Raw genomic sequence first — 20,623 nt, forward strand, 5'->3', positions numbered from 1 at the left:
CGTTTCTTCAACTGGCTTCCATATCCATTGATATCTTTTTTACACATTATTCCGATTAATTACGTTTTGGTTGTTGTTGGATTCTCTCCATGCATATTTCTAAAATGATTGATATGACATCTACACGCACACACACGCGCGCGCGCGCGCACACACACACACACAAAAGTTTATCGAAAAAACAATAAGCAATATTGGTTGGTGACGTAGCTCTGCTATAGAGGTATCGGCCCAAATGTTCATTTCAATATCAAAAATTTTTGTTGTTTCTTGTAATTATTATTCAAGTTTTATTCAAGTTTGTGCACACATGAAATAATAGTAACAATTTTTACGAAATATCAAATTCATTTCTTTGTTTACTAAGAGAAGACCGAGTGATGAGTTTCAATTCGTGCTGATCGACGCTGGAATTTGGTGTCATTGTTATCGAAATCTTACTATATTATCGATGAGTAATACCGAATACCGGATGAAACGCAGTTTCCTTCTCTCTCTCTTTTTTCTCGTTTTTTTTTTTGCTATGATGCCCGTCCCATGTTCCTAAACTAAATTGCATTTGTCTTATAAAATGCAATGCTGTGCTTTGGTAATTTTGTTACGGACGTATTACTAAGGAAGAAGCCAATAAAATTAGCTATGTACTTATTTAAACATTCTTTAAACATCGAAAATTAATAATTTACCTACAATACGATCCATACGTACTATGTACATTATATCCAATGTATCAAAATATACAAACTTGTAATCATTTTTTAAAGACTCCATCATGTTATTGACAAGAAAATAAAAATTTTATAGTTTGTTTTTCACACTATAATGTCGGTCATTTCAATTTAATTACGCATAATTTTAAATCATTTTTATTTATATAAATAAATAACAGAGTGAAAAAACATTCGTTAGTCTGAATGTTAGGTTAAGAAATGGAAAAAAAACCATCACTTTTAGAATGCGTTAAAATTGTCGAAAATTGTTGATAAACATGTTGAGAAATCCAGTAAAAGAGAAAATAATTGATCTATTCGTATTGTTTTATTATTGTATATATACTATAACTATCGTTTGACAAAACCACCCTGTGTATTTATATATGCATACGCGAATCGATAAGATAAATAAATATGATACATGATAATATTTTATTTTCATTATAACGAATATGTATGTATTATACCATTATATACTTATTATGTACATGTATGTCTTGAAATAAAAATCGAATAATAATTTTGATAAAAGTATTATTTTTCATATTGTTTCAGCGAAAAGACACAGATTTTTCATGTTTAATGTGAATAAGATGGGGTTCAAAGTACACGGAAAAATGTTGCAAAAAATACAGGTGTGATGCGTTCCGCGTATAACGGTATAAATCTTCCGTTCGAGACGAACGGAAAAGTAGCTCAAGACTTTCTGGGAGTAAAGAGAACTACCTGACGTGTCGGTTTAATTCATAATCAGTTCTTCACTCGCAAACGTCGCTTTAGCATGAAGATTCATTCGTCTGTCCCGCGTCGGACTGCATAAATTAACACTTTTCGAAATTGTGGACAACTAATTTTAAAAGAATGCTATTCATCAGTTGGATATTTGCTGTAATGACAAGCGTTTTAATGTATTGTAAACATCGAGAAAGTTGTCCCTTCATCATTCAACGAATCATCAACGAAGTGAAATATTCTATATTAGGTATCAAAGAAGCTTTCAACGATTGGAAAGATGCAAAATATAACAAGAATAATGGTAAGTTTAATGAACAAATTTAATCCTTTAGCGTGATTTTATCGATTATTGTGAAACTTGAAACTTCTATCACGCGCCTAATTTTGCCTTTATTTTTGTTTACATAATTAGTAAATGTTGCTTTAGGTAAGAAATGATATGTCAAAAGCTGCATTTATATTTATACCGTGTACTTTTGAAATTAAGAAACATTGCGAAAATGTGAGGTCGTTCGAACTGAATAAACATTAATGTACGATATATAGGGTGTTTTCGCAGTATAAAATAATCATTAATTTTATAGACAATAATGGTTATATCACCGTAGTTAAGCCGTCCACATTAATTTGTTCCTGTTACAAGGGAAAATTACCAGCGTTCGATAATTCTGAACGTTCTGTAAATTGAAAATACCAAGTGAACCTGTAAAGAGAAGCCGGTGCTAGTGATTTATCCTCGTAACGGAAACAAATTAGTGCGACCAAGATTGGGATATACATATGTATGTAATGTACTAATTGTACCCTTTGAACAATTTGCAAGTAAAATGTCTTACATCAATATTAATTAATATTTAGTACGTAAATTGCAAATTATGTACATATGTAATTTGTTACTGTATTAAGATTAATGAAACGAATAATGTATGTGGACTTTAAAACTTCGTACTGCACATAAACTGAAAAAAAAAAATATGTACATATAAAGATACATACGAACGCGTGATTCAGAGGCTTTAGAAACTTGAAATAACTCTATTATACTTCATAAAGTAAATTGAGTGGTATATTTTTTTCAGATTGTCCACCCCAAAAAGGCAGAGTTGCAATTGTAACAGGAGGTTCTAGAGGAATTGGTGTAGATGTGGTTAAAATGCTTTTAGAACTTGATATGGAAGTAATCATTGGTATGTTTACAAAGTATTTAAATTTCTTCAACATATTTCTTTTTTTCTTAAAATTATTTTAAAACATATTTTTTAGCTTGTAGAACACCTGCCGCCGGCGACGAAACCATTCTTCGGATTAGAGAGTCCGGTGTAAAATCTGGTGTAGCAAAAGTATACAAACTTGATAATTCTTCTTTAAAGTCTGTAAAACAATTTGCTACACAGATAAAGAAAGATTACAAACAAATTCATGTTTTAATCAATAATGGTAAGGCAATTTTGAATATTCATTGTTTAATTTTTCCTCTTGTAGATAACAAATATGCCTAGGGAAAAAGCATATCGTATATTATTTTGATGTTTGTAGCTGGTGTTATGTTCTGTCCTTATCATGAGACCGAGGATGGCTTTGAACAACAATGGGCTGTAAATTACTTATCACATTTTTTATTGTCAGCACTTCTATTACCATTATTGAAAGCTGGTGGTCATCCACAACAATCCAGTAGAATTGTTAATGTTTCCTCGTGTGCTCACCTTTTGGGGAAAATTAATTTCAGTGACATTAACAACAAGTATGGTATCACCATTTTATGTTGCATTACTATTTGTCGCTTATGTATAATCGATATCTTTGCTGATTACATATTTAATTCCTTAAACAGAAACGGTTTCATCAGTGGCCAAGCATATGCTCAAAGTAAATTGGCACAAGAAATATCTACAAAAATATTACAAAATCTCTTGAAAGAAAAAAAATATCATGTACAAGTTTACTCTGTACATCCAGGCATAATATTAACAGATCTTTTTATACATACTGCTTTTTGGAGATTTAAATTCTTGTTTCAACGGATTCTTAAAGTATGTAGAAAACAGGAAACATATTTGTCACGCATATTTAAAAATATTCAATGATAATAAATGCATATTCACTCTATTCAGTCACCCAAAGAAGGAGCTACACCTATTGTATATGCAGCTGTGAACAAAGCAATTGAAAATTATGGTGGTATATACATCAGCAATTGCCGTCCTACTCCTAGTCATCCAGATGCGCTCGATTTATCTATTCAAAAACAATTGCTCAATGTATCTCTTCAACAAGTGCAGCTAAATGATTTTTTCCAATACATAGAGTAACAATATATATTACATTTAACGATGGACAATTTCTGTTCAAAAGTGTATTATTTATTACAAACTAGAAAATTAATAAATCTATCTAAATAAAATCGAAAATATGTTTGTTTGTTTATTACATCATAATTAGAAAACGGTTCGATATTTTCCAATGAAAGTTCATACACGTGGAGACATCTTTTCAATTTAGAGATAACCTAACCTTTACTTTTAAATCTTATTATACATACATATATATAATATTTATATATTGCCATCTCCGTCAGAAAAACTTGTAAACATGGAATTTGAAACTAAACAAAAATTATCGTCACCAATGACTTAAACATGTACAAAACTGTTTGTTAATATAATCGCATCTTAAAAAAAAAAAAGAAACAATTTCTTACACAAATATACGTATTTTATTAATTTGTGATTTATTTATTTGTATAGATTACTACTAAGCAAATCGATAAAAATTTACAATAAACTTATATAATACGAGAATATTAAAAATCTTGCCAGCTTGAAAACTGTACAACACACCTCTTAAAACTGTTTCGTATTCGTACATTGATTGTTAATACACTGTAGTTCACATTTTATAGATATAAAATGAGCATATGAAATAATTCCGTAAATTAGTGAATAACTGGAAACAATTTCCCTTGCATATCGTTTTTTTTTTTCTTCAAGAAACTGCAATAAATTGTTTTATCGAAACAAAATCATTAATCACTTGTACCTTATTTCCAAATTATAGAGGATGCGATCGAATAACGTGTACAAGTCGGGCACGAGATGGTTTCTTATGAAAAAATAAGAACTAATTATGTTGTAAAATTTGTTCATTTAAAGCTTAGTTTTCGAGAAAATCGAGTTTAAAAAACCTATTCGTACATATGCTGTAACAACGTATCGTGTATGTACATACATCACCGTTAGACAGATCATCGAAAACTAACTGCTTAGGCACGTAACTGTTAGAAGAAGTGTCAGATCAATGTTTACAAACACAATACGCGTTATACGATTCTCGACGAATTGTTGCTCAACCATAACAGCACACGTACAAATAGGATGTTTAAACTCGATTTTCTCGAAAACTGAGCTTTAAATGAACAAATTTTATTGCATATTTTTTCATAAAGAACCACCTCGTGCCCGCTTGTACATATTATTCGGCCACACCCTGTATACTATGTTATTTTTATTCTTCGAAAGACGCATTAATTCTTTCAAGACTAATTTTATGTCGACATGAAGTTAAACAGTTGCCTTTTTTTGTCCATACATGAACTGATATGTTTTTATCAGTATAGTTTTATTACAAATCTTTGTTCATGTTTCATTTCATAATGAATAATTATTACACAGTGACTGTAATTTGAAGTTTCATTTTCTGTTGAAACTTAATTATGTAAGAATCACAATGATTTTTAATATATTATGTCATTATATATTTAAATGAGATAGATGTATCATAATTTGTAGAAATAACGAGAAATTACATATAATATTATCATTTTCCACGTATATACTTGGATTTAGATATTATTACAAAATGATCTATGGATATTAATTTGCAATAATAAGTAATATTACTGACAAAAAAACTAAACTAAACTTTTATTTAAACTTATACTTAATAAATGAATAATGTGTTTGTAACTATTGGATAAAAAAAGCATAGTTATTGAACATTTAAAATTATGTAAACTTATGTATAATGCTTTATATTTAAAATATAAAAATATGTAAGGACTAGAGCAACGAGTTAAGAAAACTGTGTTATTAGTACAACAGTACGAGCAATAGCGGTCTTATTCTATAAAATATAAATACTAATAAAAGATCTAAAAATGATAACATTAGAGAATACTCGGATGGAACAAGCAATAATTATCTGTTGTTTAAAAACAATAAATAAAATCTCAAACAAATACAACAAACCTTTGGTAATATAAATGCTACTAAGGAAATCTGTCAATTATGTGCACTAATATTACAATCAACAATTATAATCAATAGAAACGATTATTGGTAATAGTTTTGGTAAATTATTACGTTTTAAGAACGTACAGAATCGTTTGGTTTTTAATATCAAACATCGGTAGTACTTTACAGCAGTGTAATAAATACTTATAATATATGTATATTGCACGTTTGAAAAAATCCTGGACAATATTAGGCTTAGAATTTTTAGTAAAAACCTTATAATCACTGCGATGACTTTGAAGAATTCAGTCACCAAATATGAAATATCTATTTGTACTTTTCGACACAACAAAAGATACTATAAAAAATATAGTATAATTCTGTTAATGGAAACATTATTGTGCCTAGACACAGGCCCCTAACTTATTTGTTATCCATATAGTGCAATCATTTAAAACCATAACAAAAAGATTTCTTTAGTCGATCTCTATGAAAACACGCTAGTTGACGAACAAATATTTGTCAACATACTTAAAGTTCATTTCAATTTGAAGTATCGAATACTTTTTGCAACAAAACTGTCTATATAATCTATACGATACAACACTAGATGCTAATATATACTATCAAAGACGAGCTAGTGTTTGAATCTTTTTTCTTTCTGTTATGGAAGATTGACTAGTATCGCGTTCAATCTTCGTCCACTATAAAAACTGTATGATAATGTTCTACATACATATTTAGCAACTAAAATTGTTTTTACGAGTGACTTAATATTACATATAAAAGCTACTTAAGAAAGTCGACTACAACCACAGTTACTTGTATCACCGATCGATGTTGTTTTCCCGTTTATCGAAGTTGTATTTGTGTCATATCTAGGCAGTTCTTTACTGCGTGCTTGCTAAAATGATATATTAACTAATATATGTAATTAAATCATAAAATAAAAATGTCCTAGTAATTAATGTATCACTGAAATACCTCCATGAGTTCTGCTGCTATTTCCATGAACAAACGTTCTACATTTTCTGCTTCTTTAGCAGACGTTTCCAAGAAGTACATTCCATGTCTTTGTGCAAAATCTTCTCCGACATGCGTCGGTATTTCTCTATCTTCCCGATCAATTTTATTACCTATCGATTAATCACGTAATTACGTATAATTAGTATACATAATATTCTTACGATATCGTAAAATACTTACCTACTAATATCCTAAGAACTTTATTACTCGCATATTCTTCGATTTCGCGTAACCAATCTGGTAGACAATCGAACGTTGGTTGACAAGAAATATCGTAAACTAAAATCAGAGCATGAGCCGACCTATAATAACTTTGAGTTATCGAACGAAATCTTTCTTGTCCAGCAGTGTCCCAGATTTGAAGCTAAAAGAAGGTCGGTATTAAGTACACATAATGGAAAATTAATCTACAAAAAAAAAACTGTATACCATAAACTTGTACGTGGAACGAATCATAAGATGTTAGATGTTACATCATACGCATACCTTAACTTTCTCGTTTTCTACTTCTACGGTTTTAATCATAAAATCGACACCTATCGTTGCACCCTGACCAGGAGGAAATAATCCCTAAAAATGGAATTAATACATATATTTTAATACCTGAAACTACTTAGTAAAAATAGATTAAATGTTTCGTGTAAAGAATTTTAAGCGAACAATTAATCATACATTATGAAAACAGATGGTGCCGCTCAGACGAAAAATTCTACGTAAAATAATAAAATTGATTTATCAACGAATAATAATTTCACTCGTTACGGATAATAAATAATGAGAAATTATTCAGCAATATACGTACTTGGGTAAATCTGCGCACGAGGCAAGTCTTGCCGACGCCCGCATTTCCGACGAGCACAACTTTAAAGAGAAACTTATAATCCTCCATCACATCTGTGCGACGTTACGGTCAAAAATTCTGGGTAAAATTAACGATACATTTGCGAGAACAAGTTGTATAATTTTCACAATTGTTCACGTTAACCAATACTTGAAAAATCTCGTAATATACGCGCTTACGATCAGATGTATTTTTCTTTTCGATCACACGTATCAAACAGAATAAAAATGTTTACGGCATTACTGTTGCACAATCATCGTTTTTCCGTAATCGTAACTCACTGTACACACACGGCGGTTCATGTGTTCATGTTCGCAAAGTAAAAATGAACGTGCACTCAATAAAAATCGAGAATATCTTTCCAAACTTTCTGCCATTCTGTCAAAATGACGTTTTCATCAGTCCCCAGGGCCCCCATGGGTCTCAGCAGGTCTCAGGTCTCGGCTCACTTATTAAAAGTTGGTACAAAGTTTTCTAGCGCCGCGTGGGAAAAATTCACCCAACTAAAATGTGGAGCGCATGCGCTTCTATGCAAGTATATATATAAGGGTGTCCCAAAAATGTTGTAACACTTTGAAAGGGGTGGTTCGGGAGGTGATTTGAAACAACATTTTCCTTTTAGCGAAAATGATCAGTAATGGGCAAAACCCTAGGCATCGAATAAATCTGAAGTTTGCTGATATGTCTATCTCCTTTCCTCTTTTCAAAATTTTTCAAAGAAGGAAACGAGACAAACATATCGGCAAACTTCAGATTTATTCGAAGTCTAGGGTTTTGCACATCTCTAGAAAATGTTGTCCTAGGCTTCGTTGAGGAGATATTAACGGAAAACACTGACCAATCAAAACGGGCGTATACCGTTGGAGCGGTCGCGGTAGCGTATGAGCGCGGCCGCCTAGCGCGTAGCTTACGCTCAACCGGCATACTCGCGCTCTGATTGGTCGGGGTTTTTCATTAATATCCCCTCAACGAAGCCTCGGACAACATTTTCGCTAAGGAAAATGTTGTTTCAAATCACCTCCCGAACCACCCTTTTCAAGGTGTTACAACATTTTTGGGACACCCTGTATATATAATATGTACAGAGTAGCGGGTTTTTTAAGTATAATTTTTGAAACGACAAAATTCTCTTTTTTAATTCTTTTAAATAATTTAAAGCAATTTAAAGAAACCGCTACTGTATATACTGTATATATGTATGCAACATGTTGCAACAATGTTATGTTATAGCTTGGATCCCTGATTTTGTTATGTTACTTTGTCGTTCGTTCGAAATCGTACTTGAATGAATCGGGAATCGCTACTATGAGAATAGGACCGTATTCTTCTATTTTCCTCACTAGCGACACACACGGATATCTGTGGAATTTTGCTACTACTAAACAAACCGATGTATGTAGTACAGTTTATAAGACAAGCTATGATTGGTCCGTTACTACAATTCAACCGACAGAGTTAGAAATTTGACCAATCGTAACGAGGGTTATATAGTCGTAATCCCGTTAGAAGGTACAAAGGAATAGTAGCCATTTTACGTGGATATCCCGTTCAGTGTAAGCAGTAGTATCGGCGTGATTATTGCAAAAAGTCAAAATAATCGTGGTTCGGGATATTTCTGTTTTTCGAAATGCGTTAGAAAAGGTAAATGTTGATCAGTGTCGCTTGTCGTGTTCTCGGTGAGGTTTTTTAATAGAATGTGAAATTTTAATACCGAATGTCGTTTAAGTTTGCTCGACGGGCGTTGAGAAAATCCAGATGCGTGTTAGTTATTCGTGTATACCTGAGTATTTGTGATCAACTCCTAGTCGTCCATGGATATTGCGATGATGCTGCGATGAAAAATAGTTTGGAATGCGTAAAACTATAAAATGAAAGATAAAAATCAATATGTGTCCGTGGTCTATTATCTTTTCGTAAAAAGGTTCCGGTTAATATTACATAAATAGAAACAGTTATCGTGTTAATTTCTTTTTATCAACTTGGATTCTGCCTCGTACAGTCAACGATCTCGCTGATTCTTCTTAGTATAAGCTAAATCTTCGTACATCATCAATCCACCTAATCATTTTTTCCTCTATACGCCAGAGTTCGGTAAAAGTAGAATAGTTTAACGATACAAAGTTAAGAAATAGTATCGAACAATTATCCTCCATCACTTTATCATTTTTATCTTAAATACTTTTCATTTTTTATCAAAGTTTACGTATTTTCTCGTGATGTCATCAATCTGTAATACGAACAACAATGTTTAGTCAGCTATTCAGCGCGTGGTATCCAAACTATCCGAACTTTCAAATATTTTCTGTCTTAGGAACTTTGATAATCAATTTAATCAATTTTTAACTAACTCGCGATTATCTTAAGGTCTTAGAATTAATTATTCGCGGCTGCATCTTGAAACAGATGGATAAATTCTTGTCATTTCATTCGCTATGTTTGTTTAATAAAAAACTCACGCAGCGATATGCATTCATTTATTTGCCTTCCTCTAACGAAATACAAGTTTCTCTGTTCAGTAGTTGTTTTCTTGTGCCTTAGTGCGATTACCACTGTCGATTCGACCAAGATTTGTTGCGCTTATTGACTGGGAACGCAACATCATGATGTCGACAAAGTCTAAGGAGATAGCCGACGAATATATTTCGTCGTTGTCAGACTTAACAATCAACAGCAAACCTTTGATTAATATGCTCACTATGCTGGCAGAGGACAACATTGAACATGCATCAGCAATCGTTCAAGCTGTTGAGAATCACCTACAAAAGGTTGTTTATCTGGCATAGTAATTTTAGAATAATATAAATTCTTTTCTATATTACATAATATATATGTATATCGTTACGCTTTTGTCGTTGCGTACTCGTTTAGCATTAATTACCTGTAAAGTTGTTTATACATGATAGAATTATCAATAAATAATATATATTTTATTCTTATAGGTGAGAAGCGACATCAAATTACCTGTTCTTTATTTGATCGACTCTATTGTAAAGAACGTAAACGGAGCGTATTTAAATCTTTTCACACAAAATATTGTCAACACTTTTTGCGGAGTCTTCGAAAAGGTATTTATACAATACATAATAAATATTATATTCCTTGAATTTACATTCGGTAGATACAAGAACGTTGCTCCCTTGTAGCTACCATACCTTTTATAACGCCATAAGATAATTATTTAGTCAATATCGGGTCATCGTACTGTTACTTTCCTTCGATGTTTCTCTTAAAGAGTGCGTATAGAAGACCCAGAAATAGTAACATTTGCATAAATGAACAGGTGGACGAGAATACGAGAGCTAGTATGTGGAAACTGCGACAAACGTGGAACGATGTATTTCCTGCAAAGAAATTGTTTTCTTTGGATGTACGGGTACAAAGTATCGATCCTGCCTGGCCGATCACTGCCTCTCCTACTAGTGTTTCTTCGGGATCTATACACGTTAATCCTCGGTTTTTTTCAATGGTTAGACCAATAGATTAACATATTTTAATAATGTTTTATTAAATTACAGTTTTAAAATATGCATTATTTAAAAAAAAATTCTTTTTTCTTTTTCAGCCCCCGCAATCAACAACATCAATTGTAGCACAACCAATTGTAGCACCTGTTAAGCTGCCTCCAGGTGATCCTGTAACACCAACGGAAGCAGCAATGCGGGAACAATTACTAAAGAAACAACGAGAGCTAATAGAATTACAAAAGAAAAAGATTGAATTAGAATTACTCCAGGCTAAGGCAAATTTAGAGCAGCAACAACGACAACTTGATAAACAAGCTGGAAATTTAAAAGCAGAATTGGTAAGTCGAGACAATTGTAATTGTATTTCAACTGTATACTTGAAATGTACCACGTTCCTATTACTTATTTTACCAATTTTTATATATGATATATATTTAACAGGTTGCAGCCACAACACACGTTACAGCAGGCATGGAAACTATCACGCAAGGGAAACCTGTTGCACTTAACGTGCCATGTCAAACATCAAAACCAGTAACAAAACAGGTAATTATTTAAACTATGATTTTCTTTTTTATTTGCCTTGAATTAATCGCATGCCATCGAATAAATTGAAATGACACCGTATCTCTTGTCAATTTAATATGTTTATTAATAAATACATTAATCTTGCACAATACGGGTCAGTTTTTATTTTTATTTAACGAGCATTTTTTTTTTTTTTTAAAGTAATCTCTCTTAATTACTTTTAATTATGTAGTGCTGCTGTATATTTTTTAAACATTTCATTTTTGTTTCAAGTTTCCGGCAGCAACTGCTTCGCTTCTGAAAAATGCAGGAACGAACAATGGGCCACGAATTGCACCAGCTAGTAGTATAGCAGTAGCATCAGCTAAACCTGTGTCACGTGATCCAAGATTAAAGACTACTTCAACTCAAGATTTAGCAGCTTCAAGCGTGGACCCTCGGCAGCGAATAAGTACACCAAGTCAAAAGGATACCCGGGGTGAAGGCCAAACCCAGCTAGCGGCAAATACAAACACTGTACTTTCAGATCAATTAAAACAGCAGTTACTTTCGAAACAGGCTGTGACTAGCACTATCAACAAGTCTTCGACAAATCTTGCCGGCTCCGATACTGCGACGATAAACGCTAGTAATAACAATAATGCTAATACGAACCTCATCAATAATAATAACAATAAAAATTTCAGTGGTAACGCAAATAAAGATGCTGTGTCGCATCGAACAAGTCAAAAGAAAGACCCTCGATTGTCTAGTAATAGTAGTGGTAACCTAAACAGTAATAGTTCCAAAGGTTCTCAAAGTCTATCTGTGGGTAGTAATAGTTCTTTAACGTTATCTACGAGTAACAGAGGAGGTGGGAGTAACGATTCCAAATCGAAAGACTCGAAGAGTTCGAATTCACGGAATTTTTCATCTTCGACAATCGATAAATCTTCCACTTCCTCCAAATCCTCGCATAGAAAGATAGGTAACAAATCGCGATCTAAACAACCTCAGTCATCTCCGAATAAGATACCGAAAGTTGACAGAGACGTCAGCCCTGTTAGGTCCAAATCTCGTGAAAAAGACAGTGGAGACAGTTCACCATCCTCGCGTACCTCTCCTCAGTCCTTTCAAACCTCTAAAAACCGAAAGAAGAATACCAAATCGAGAAAGCGCAGTCCAAGCCCTCCGTATAGAATTCCCAGGCGTAACGATGCAAAATCTAATTCAAGTCTAAGCAGTTCCGGTGGTGTCACTGAGGAGGAGCAATCTGGTTCATTGATAGTCTCTCCTCCTCATCCACCTACATTTAAAGAAATTCGACCGAATGCTAGACAACGAAATTACGTAAGGCGAAACAAGGACGACAGTCTTAGTCCCGAGCGGTCTCCGGTAAATACTGGAAACGCTCAAACTTCCGTGGAGCCAACATTGGAATCGTCCAGCAAAGATGAAGATTTGAGATCAACGCTATCTCTTCCAGGTGCAACTGCTTCTGTACCGGAAAAGAGTGAGTTAATAACTTGCATATTAGTTTTTTTCATATATATATATATACATACACACGCACGCACGCACGCACGCACATACACAAATACATACATACATACATACATATACATCTTACAAGTCACTTGCAGACATAATATATTAACCATTTTATATCGACGATGATATGTAATCATAGTATACACGGATCGCTTCCTAACCATCTTGCTTATATTAATACTGCACTTTATCCTAAATACGTAACAGGACGATTTCAGCTCTAATATCTATTGCAACATTTTAAAGGTTGAGATGTAAACATGTTTTGTTTATAAGTAACATGTATTCTTTTTTTGCTCGTATCTCGACTAAGGCATATATTTATCGTTTTTCAAGATATAAAACTAGCATGCAGAGGATACACAAAAATCCTATATGCTGGTAAAATTAAAATAACGCTTGACAAGTGTGATAAGTGAGTTGTTTCATCTTACTTTGACATATTTTTCAGAAGAAGACTTAGATTTGCGCGTGTTACCGCCGCCAGTTAATGCCAACAAACGACAAAGCTCGGAACACATGGAATCATCTTTAATGAAAAAAACAAAGGCCGAAAAATTTGATGCGTATGTATTTCTATTCTGTAACGTGAACTTCTCATTCGAACTCCACTTTGGACGACAATTTGTCGCGCGACTTTCTACCAGGACTGGGTTGCCGCGGGTCCACGGTCTCTCGGAGATCAAGAGAGGCCTCCACACCCGTTTAGAGGCAGCTTGTATATTAAGGAAAGAAAATCCTTTTCTTGTATAATACGTTATATTTTTAATACAAAAAGCAATATTGTTACGTTACTTTCTGCGTGTCTGCTAGCTAGATTCTTCCAATTACTCGATACTTTACTTTGGTGTACAATTAATTTGAATAGATTATTCAAACGATTAACCATTAAACTGCAACGCCCAAATTAACTTGTGAAACATAGTTGCCATATGAATAAGCGGAACCGCGTTTAGCGACTAAAGCTGTACAGTGATAAATAAAGGTGAAACACAGAATAGAGCAGACATTTTTTAAGAATACATTAGATAGGTCTTATTACTTGTTATTAGGATTTAAATTTCCCGAATTAAATTATAGTTTAAGACAATAAAAAACAAAGAAATGATTAAATAAACATTTACATCTGTTATCGGTGATAAATGAAATATATTTTGTTATGTACGTAAAAATATTGCATACGACAATTTTTATCTTCTCCCCAATTCCATAAAATTGTGTACATAAAAACATTGCTAGCGTGTAACGAAGTGGTTTCTTTCGATTTTATAGATTATTCGGAAATGAAGACGTTGATCTGCGAACGTTAACTCATCCTAAAGCAGGACGGCCACCCACCCCACCTCCACCCGTGATATCGGGTGAAGATGGTAAAGACGGTTGGGCAAAGTTAAAAACGCCATCGAAAAATGACAGAGAAAAACAAATAGGTAATCCTGACGACAAAAGAGACAGCAGAGATCGTAACAGAGACAGATTGGGTAGGCTTAGGCTTTACAATAAACTACCGGATGATCCTAAAGAAAGGAGAAGGACACTGTCGAACGAAGATCAAGATAATAGACCAGGACGACGAGGGCGAGAGAATGATAAACCCGAAAGAAACGAAGATAGAAATATCGAGATAATAATGAAACAAGCCGCCGAACAATTGAACCAAGGTTCGATAACTAAAACACAATATAATACTCTTATACAGGAGGTTTTACACATGAGCGAAGATCGCAAATTAAGAGCTGCGCAACGAAAAGAAAAAGAGGTAGGTTCTATCGTTTGGGAAAAAGGTGTGAATTTGGATATGACTGGTCCAGGAGATCGTGCACCCACCTTCAGTCCTTCGAACGATAAAGAAGTAATGAGAAGTAAAGATCATCCTATTCCAAGAAATCCTAATGGTCCAAGATGGCAAGGTCAGCCATGGCAACAACCAGGACCATGGGCTCATCCACCAGGACCACCATACGGACCGCAAGGACACTTTAACTCGGAACTCAGGCCTGTCGGCCTCTGGCAAAATCCAAGACACTTTGGTCCGATACGGCCTGATTATCAGTATCACGGCGGTTTCAATCATAATCTCGGCCCAAATCCTCGTTTGGGACCTGGAATGATGGGACCTATGGGACCTAATGGGCCACTTATGCCGAATCTTTTGCCGAATGGCCCAATCGGTCCGATGGGTATGCCTAATCCATCTATAACGTTACCAGGAATTAACGGACCTGGAATAATGATGAACAACGGACCAATGTCGAATCTTTTGTCCAATCCAAACATCACTTCCTTGAACGCCCCACGAAATCTATCGCCAAACTCGTCCTCGAAATATGATTCCGAAGATGCCGATCAAAATTATACTACAATGATGAAAAGTCAAAATCCTCATAGTCGTGAATTACCACCGCCAGATCCGAAATTATTGGACGAAATCGCGAGAGATACCATGAAATCTATAAACATTGATAATATACCACGTGAAATTCGATATTACGGACAAACTGGCGTTGTTTTTATGAACTGGGACGATCCTAGAGAAATTGGATTCCAAGATGGTATAAGACGAATTTTAATCGATGACAAGGACACTATCACTTGTGCATTTAACGATCAATACAAAGAATTTATGTACGAAGGTGAAGTTCATAGGTATGTGTATATATTCATCGTAATGTTTCAATTTAAAAAATATACAACAATATACTCTAAATAAGTATAATTTACATTATATATTATTTGATAAACGTTTGAATTAGTTTAATTTAGAGTGCCGATCACCTGTTTATATTATTATGTTTCCAGAATTAAATTAGGTGCTCCTACAAGAGAACTGTACGTCGATGACCGATGGTACGAGTGTTATTTTGGTGGTATGCCGGTAACGATAGATCTTGGTGGTAAAAAAGTTAGCGTGAAATTGGAAGGGCCTCCGCCTCAAGTAAAAATTGGTACTGTAAAGAGAACAGACTTGGTAGTTGCCAAAATAAATCTTATCATTAATGCGCGAAATATGGTTCCCGTCTTTTTGGATGCGAAACCACAAATGTAAGTTGACGGTACAATTTCACGAATCCGAATATGTTAATCAATTTTTAAGTGACTGTAATTAACGTATCTTCATAGATTCGAAATCGAAGGAAAGCCCCATACACTCGAGTTTATAGACTCGTTGCAAACAGTTCTTTTGAATGGGCGTCCATTTAAAGTCGAATTCGGAGGATTGCCAAAACCTATTATCGTTAGGGATAAGAAACATTTTATAAGATTTTCGGTATTGCCAAGAGGAGTTCGTCCGGGATACGTTAAGATCGCAGGCATGAGAGGCGAAGAACCTATCGAGTCACCACCTACTCCGCCTCTCTTAACGCAAAAACCAAAAGTAGATACAACCGCTGCACCGACGCAATTCTCGTCCGTCGAACCAGAATCAACAGAATCCCAAGACGGTTCTGATCTTAGATCGACTCCTAAACCGGGTAAATATTGTGTTTACAAAAATATATTACACGTAACGTATAATTTGGTAGATTCGAGTCTACCTTTAGTATATTTTTCTATACGATATTTCATTTAGTCTTGTAGCGAAAATTCATTTCCTTTCAGATTTACAATTAGACATGTTATCTTCGGTTTTGCCATCTGCAATGGCGCCAGCATCCGGATTGTCGTATCAAGCCGAGCCAGCTGAAAATACAACGGCAGCCACTCCAGCGTTATCTTTACCATTGAATATGAACGAGTTGTTCCAGAGATTGGTCGAGACTGGTATCGTGCCGAACCTTTCCGAGCCAAAGAAACAAGAGGAAGAAGAAAAGAAAGAACCCGAAATTATTCCTGTTTCATTCGATAAACCAGAGACACTCAAAGTGTAAGTGTTACCAAATATACAGGTTAAAAAAAAAAACAAAAAAACTCATATAACTAGAAATCGACAATTCTTATTCTTCTGATTATTATGAATAGAAAATGTTTCTTTTTCTTTTTACGCAGTAAACAACCAGCTATCTCGGCAGCATTATACAGCGGTATGCAGTGTAGTTCCTGCGGTGCTAGATTTGCTCCTGAACTAGCGACTCGATACAGCCATCATTTGGATTGGCACTTCAGACAGAATAGGCGAGAAAGAGATTCCGCGAGGAAAGCTCATTCGCGACCTTGGTACTACGATGTTAGCGATTGGATACAATTTGAAGAAATCGAAGACCTGGAAGATAGAGGTAAAGAGTGGAAAAATAACTTTGAGCATATCGAATTCACTACATTTTTTTTACAAAAGTTCCACGAACAAAACAATATTATATTATACGTCATAGTACATTACAGTAATCTTTTAATTTGTATTAATTTTAATTAATTAATATTATGATTTATTGATCCTTTCAATTATTATAATTTACTATTATTAGTATCAAAAAAGTATGAAATACGTTCTTTTTCTTGTTTAGCACAAAGTTGGTTCGAAACGGAAAAACAAACGGCAGATACGGAAGGTATTGCTACGGAAGATTCTCCTCAAGAAACATTGCTACCTAGCGTTCCTACTGGATCCGACGAGGATTCCAGGTGTCAAGTGTGCCACGATGCATTTGAACAATTTTACAACGAAGAGAAAGAAGAATGGCATTTAAGACCTGCAATTAATTTCGAAGACAAGAATTATCATCCGCTATGTCTCGATGACTACAAGGTTAGTTTTCTTCTTTTATTTCTGTGTTGGGCATGTTGCATTAAAATTTTCAACCACATTTGCGATCGACTACATCTCGGTATAAATTTATTAACGAATTTTCCATTTGTTGCATTCTTGCACAAACAAAAAAAAAAATAGGAAAAGAGTCTTGTGGTATGTGCTTCTTAAATAATTACTATTCATATATTGCACTTGCAGGAAATATATTTACATCTAGATATAGTGGAAGTAATTAGACACTAAGAATCGTAACGTAAAAACTGCAAATACAGTTTTAGTTTTTTTCTTTTTTTAACTCTTTCATATACTATATGTATAAAGATAATATTTTTATAGAGATATGTATGTAAAATTCGGTTTCTTTTTGTCATGTGTTAATTTTTAGTCTTTTATAGATAACTAGATACAAAGGTAATACGATGGTAAACATTCTATAGTCTCATAAATTACTTGAGTGTACTTGTACGCTATCGCGTGTGTTGAATACATTCTCGGAAATTAAGATAACCATCAACTTTTTGTTTGTGTAATATTACGTTGCATGTTTATAGTTACCAGTAACTTACACTTTTACTCTTAGTTTATATTACTTATAGAAATCGACATTACTAATACTATTCTGCTTTTTTACATCATTAGAGAGCATTGGAAAAATCTGCGTTAGCGCTTGAGGAAACAATTGAGGAAATGGAAGATGAAAAGAAGGAAAGCATCGATGAAATACTTGCAGAAGAAAATAAGACTGAGGAATTAAGCGCTGGGGAGTCAAATTCGGAAATTGAAACGATAGATGCTCCTGATGAAATAATAGAAAATAACGTGGAACAAGTTTCTGAAACCGAAAACAAAGGAGAAGAAGCTATGGTGGAAAATAACGCAGATATCAAACACAATGACAAAGAACAAGATTTAAAAAACAATAGCGAGGAGGTGATTGACGCTGATAACGTAGAAAAAGAGATCGCGGCCACGTCAACGGCAATGGAGACGGAAACATGCGAAACAGAGAACATGGATAAATCTTTCGAAAACATTAAAATTAAAGAAGAGCCAATTGATGAGCCCGAGGAACAATTAGAAGAACAGCAATTCGATTTTACTAACGTAGAAGTTAAAGAAGAACCTGTAGAACCGGAACCAGGTACGTCTTGTGCTTTTGCATGCATAATTATTATTATTATCACCGTATATATTAACTTTTGTAAACTATGAAAAATAATTTTACAATTAGACCCCGAAGAGAGTGTCATTACCGAACCTGCAACAGCTGATACGACGTATGCCGCTGTCAAGAGTTCTATCGATGGAAATGTAGAATTAGATTCTACACCTGCAGCCATTCCGGCAGCTCCATCGCGAATTAAAATTAATATCACAAAACCGTTGAGTATCAATAAGGAACCAGAAGAAGCAAAGGAAAAACCTGTAACCGAGGCACCCGTTGAAGAAGCAGTAGAACCTTTGGTGCCTGCTTCTATAAAACCTGCTTTGCAAGGTAGAAAACTCTCAAACTTACCCCCCGTGGAAAGAGGCCAAGAATTATCAGGACTCTGCTCGATTATGTAAATAGTACCTGTAATATATTTAAAATACGTCTGCATGAAAGTCGTATGGTTCGAATGTTTTTTGTGTTTAGCGCTACTTAAAACTAAGAATCGATCAATAATGTACATCACATTTTGTGCAACTTATACGACCTGATGCGAAGTGTTTGAAGAATTCATCCTTTTTTCTTTTTTTTAATCGTATGATCATGTTTCTTTTCTTCTTTACATATTTTTCTTTCCATTTTGTATACCTGTTTTTACTTGTCTACCTTTCGACTGCCAATACGGTAAGAAAAATCAGTTACATCCTCTTCACTTTGAAACATCACGCCGTATAAGTTAAAGCGTGTGTTTTAATGTATGAAAGTGTAAGCGTATGCGTGTGTTTAGCTTTTGTTAATTTTAATTAAGGCGAAAAGAGAATAAGAACTGTACATAGTTAATGTAATCAAAACGATTTAATTAGAGCGAGATAGCGTAGTAGCATTCCCAACACGAAAAGTGCAATCGCATTTTGTGACACAAGGATGTCAGAAATGTAACACTGACGTGCACAAGACTAATTAAGAATTTCATACCGTTTGTACTTTGTAAAAATATTCGAATGGTACTCGATGCATTGTTTTCTAGATATATGTCGTCTCTGTTTTGATTTTACAAAACACAAAGACGAAGTCCCGCAAGAAGTAACGTGAAATTACCCAAGTCTATTAGATATACTATACAACTTGTGTGATATAAAATTGTTGATTATAATGTATATAATATCAATACTAAAATAATCGTGATGATAATGGGTAAGGAAGAAAAACAGTTACTACTAGAGGATTATTTTGTTGTATAAAAAAAAAATATTGTTGATTATTCGGGGTCTGACTGCCTTTGGTTGCTTATTTATGATCCTAAATTTACCTTTCTAAAATATCCCTTATAATAATCGTCAATATGCTGAAAAATCATTAGAGGTTAACTATATAAATATTTGAACAAATAAAATTGCATTAATATGAAAAGTTACTTTTTAGTTGAGATTTGTTTCGATATTCAATAAAACTTATTTTTAGGAAAAAAATATGTATCGTAGTTAATTTTACTCTTCGTCCTTGGCATAATAAAGCTATATGTAATGTCGAGCGTTAAGCTGATATTAAATTATGCTTTCTGTACACATCAGAGAGTAAGCTTTAAAGGAAGAAAAAAAAGAAGAAATTATCTTCCGAATTACTTTGTATAGATATACTTTACTCTTTTCATAGAATGGCCTTTATTTATTATAGTATTTGAATAGCAGGTGACAGCTACTTTGTTTAGGAAGAATCA

At 33.9% G+C, this 20,623-nt stretch overlaps 3 protein-coding genes across 5 annotated transcripts; 2 read left to right on the forward strand and 1 right to left on the reverse strand.

Moving 5' to 3' along the window:
- Positions 1-1,306: 1,306 nt before the first annotated feature.
- Positions 1,307-3,859, forward strand: LOC128874399 (dehydrogenase/reductase SDR family member on chromosome X-like). The gene is made up of 6 exons (XM_054119159.1): positions 1,307-1,749; positions 2,528-2,635; positions 2,712-2,885; positions 2,985-3,192; positions 3,283-3,481; positions 3,563-3,859. Exons 1-6 carry the CDS (start codon positions 1,575-1,577, stop codon positions 3,758-3,760), a joined length of 1,062 nt encoding a protein of 353 aa, XP_053975134.1. The 5' UTR covers positions 1,307-1,574; the 3' UTR covers positions 3,761-3,859.
- Positions 3,853-7,997, reverse strand: LOC128874402 (ras-related protein Rab-30-like). Its single transcript, XM_054119166.1, has 5 exons — positions 7,509-7,997; positions 7,193-7,276; positions 6,887-7,070; positions 6,665-6,816; positions 3,853-6,584 (listed from the first exon to the last, which is right to left on the reverse strand). Exons 1-5 carry the CDS (start codon positions 7,593-7,595, stop codon positions 6,474-6,476), a joined length of 618 nt encoding a protein of 205 aa, XP_053975141.1. The 5' UTR covers positions 7,596-7,997; the 3' UTR covers positions 3,853-6,473.
- Positions 7,998-9,063: 1,066 nt separating this feature from the next.
- On the forward strand, positions 9,064-20,176 carry LOC128873706 (uncharacterized). 3 transcript variants are annotated; one of them, XM_054117461.1, is made up of 17 exons: positions 9,064-9,188; positions 10,086-10,312; positions 10,487-10,612; positions 10,828-11,013; positions 11,110-11,349; positions 11,453-11,557; positions 11,813-13,031; positions 13,521-13,635; positions 14,342-15,715; positions 15,869-16,111; positions 16,190-16,542; positions 16,670-16,934; positions 17,057-17,283; positions 17,512-17,753; positions 17,895-17,909; positions 18,396-18,897; positions 18,988-20,176. In XM_054117461.1, the coding sequence occupies exons 2-17, from the start codon at positions 10,148-10,150 to the stop codon at positions 19,320-19,322; spliced, it is 5,712 nt and encodes a 1,903-aa protein (XP_053973436.1). In that variant the 5' UTR covers positions 9,064-9,188; positions 10,086-10,147; the 3' UTR covers positions 19,323-20,176. The 3 variants fall into 3 exon arrangements, with proteins under 3 accessions (XP_053973436.1, XP_053973437.1, XP_053973438.1); XM_054117462.1 differs by having other exon boundaries at positions 13,524-13,635; XM_054117463.1 differs by lacking the exon at positions 17,895-17,909.
- Positions 20,177-20,623: the final 447 nt, after the last annotated feature.

This window comes from Hylaeus volcanicus, chromosome 3 (genome assembly GCF_026283585.1).
Source record: "Hylaeus volcanicus isolate JK05 chromosome 3, UHH_iyHylVolc1.0_haploid, whole genome shotgun sequence".
Classification (NCBI taxonomy): Eukaryota; Metazoa; Arthropoda; class Insecta; order Hymenoptera; family Colletidae; genus Hylaeus; species Hylaeus volcanicus.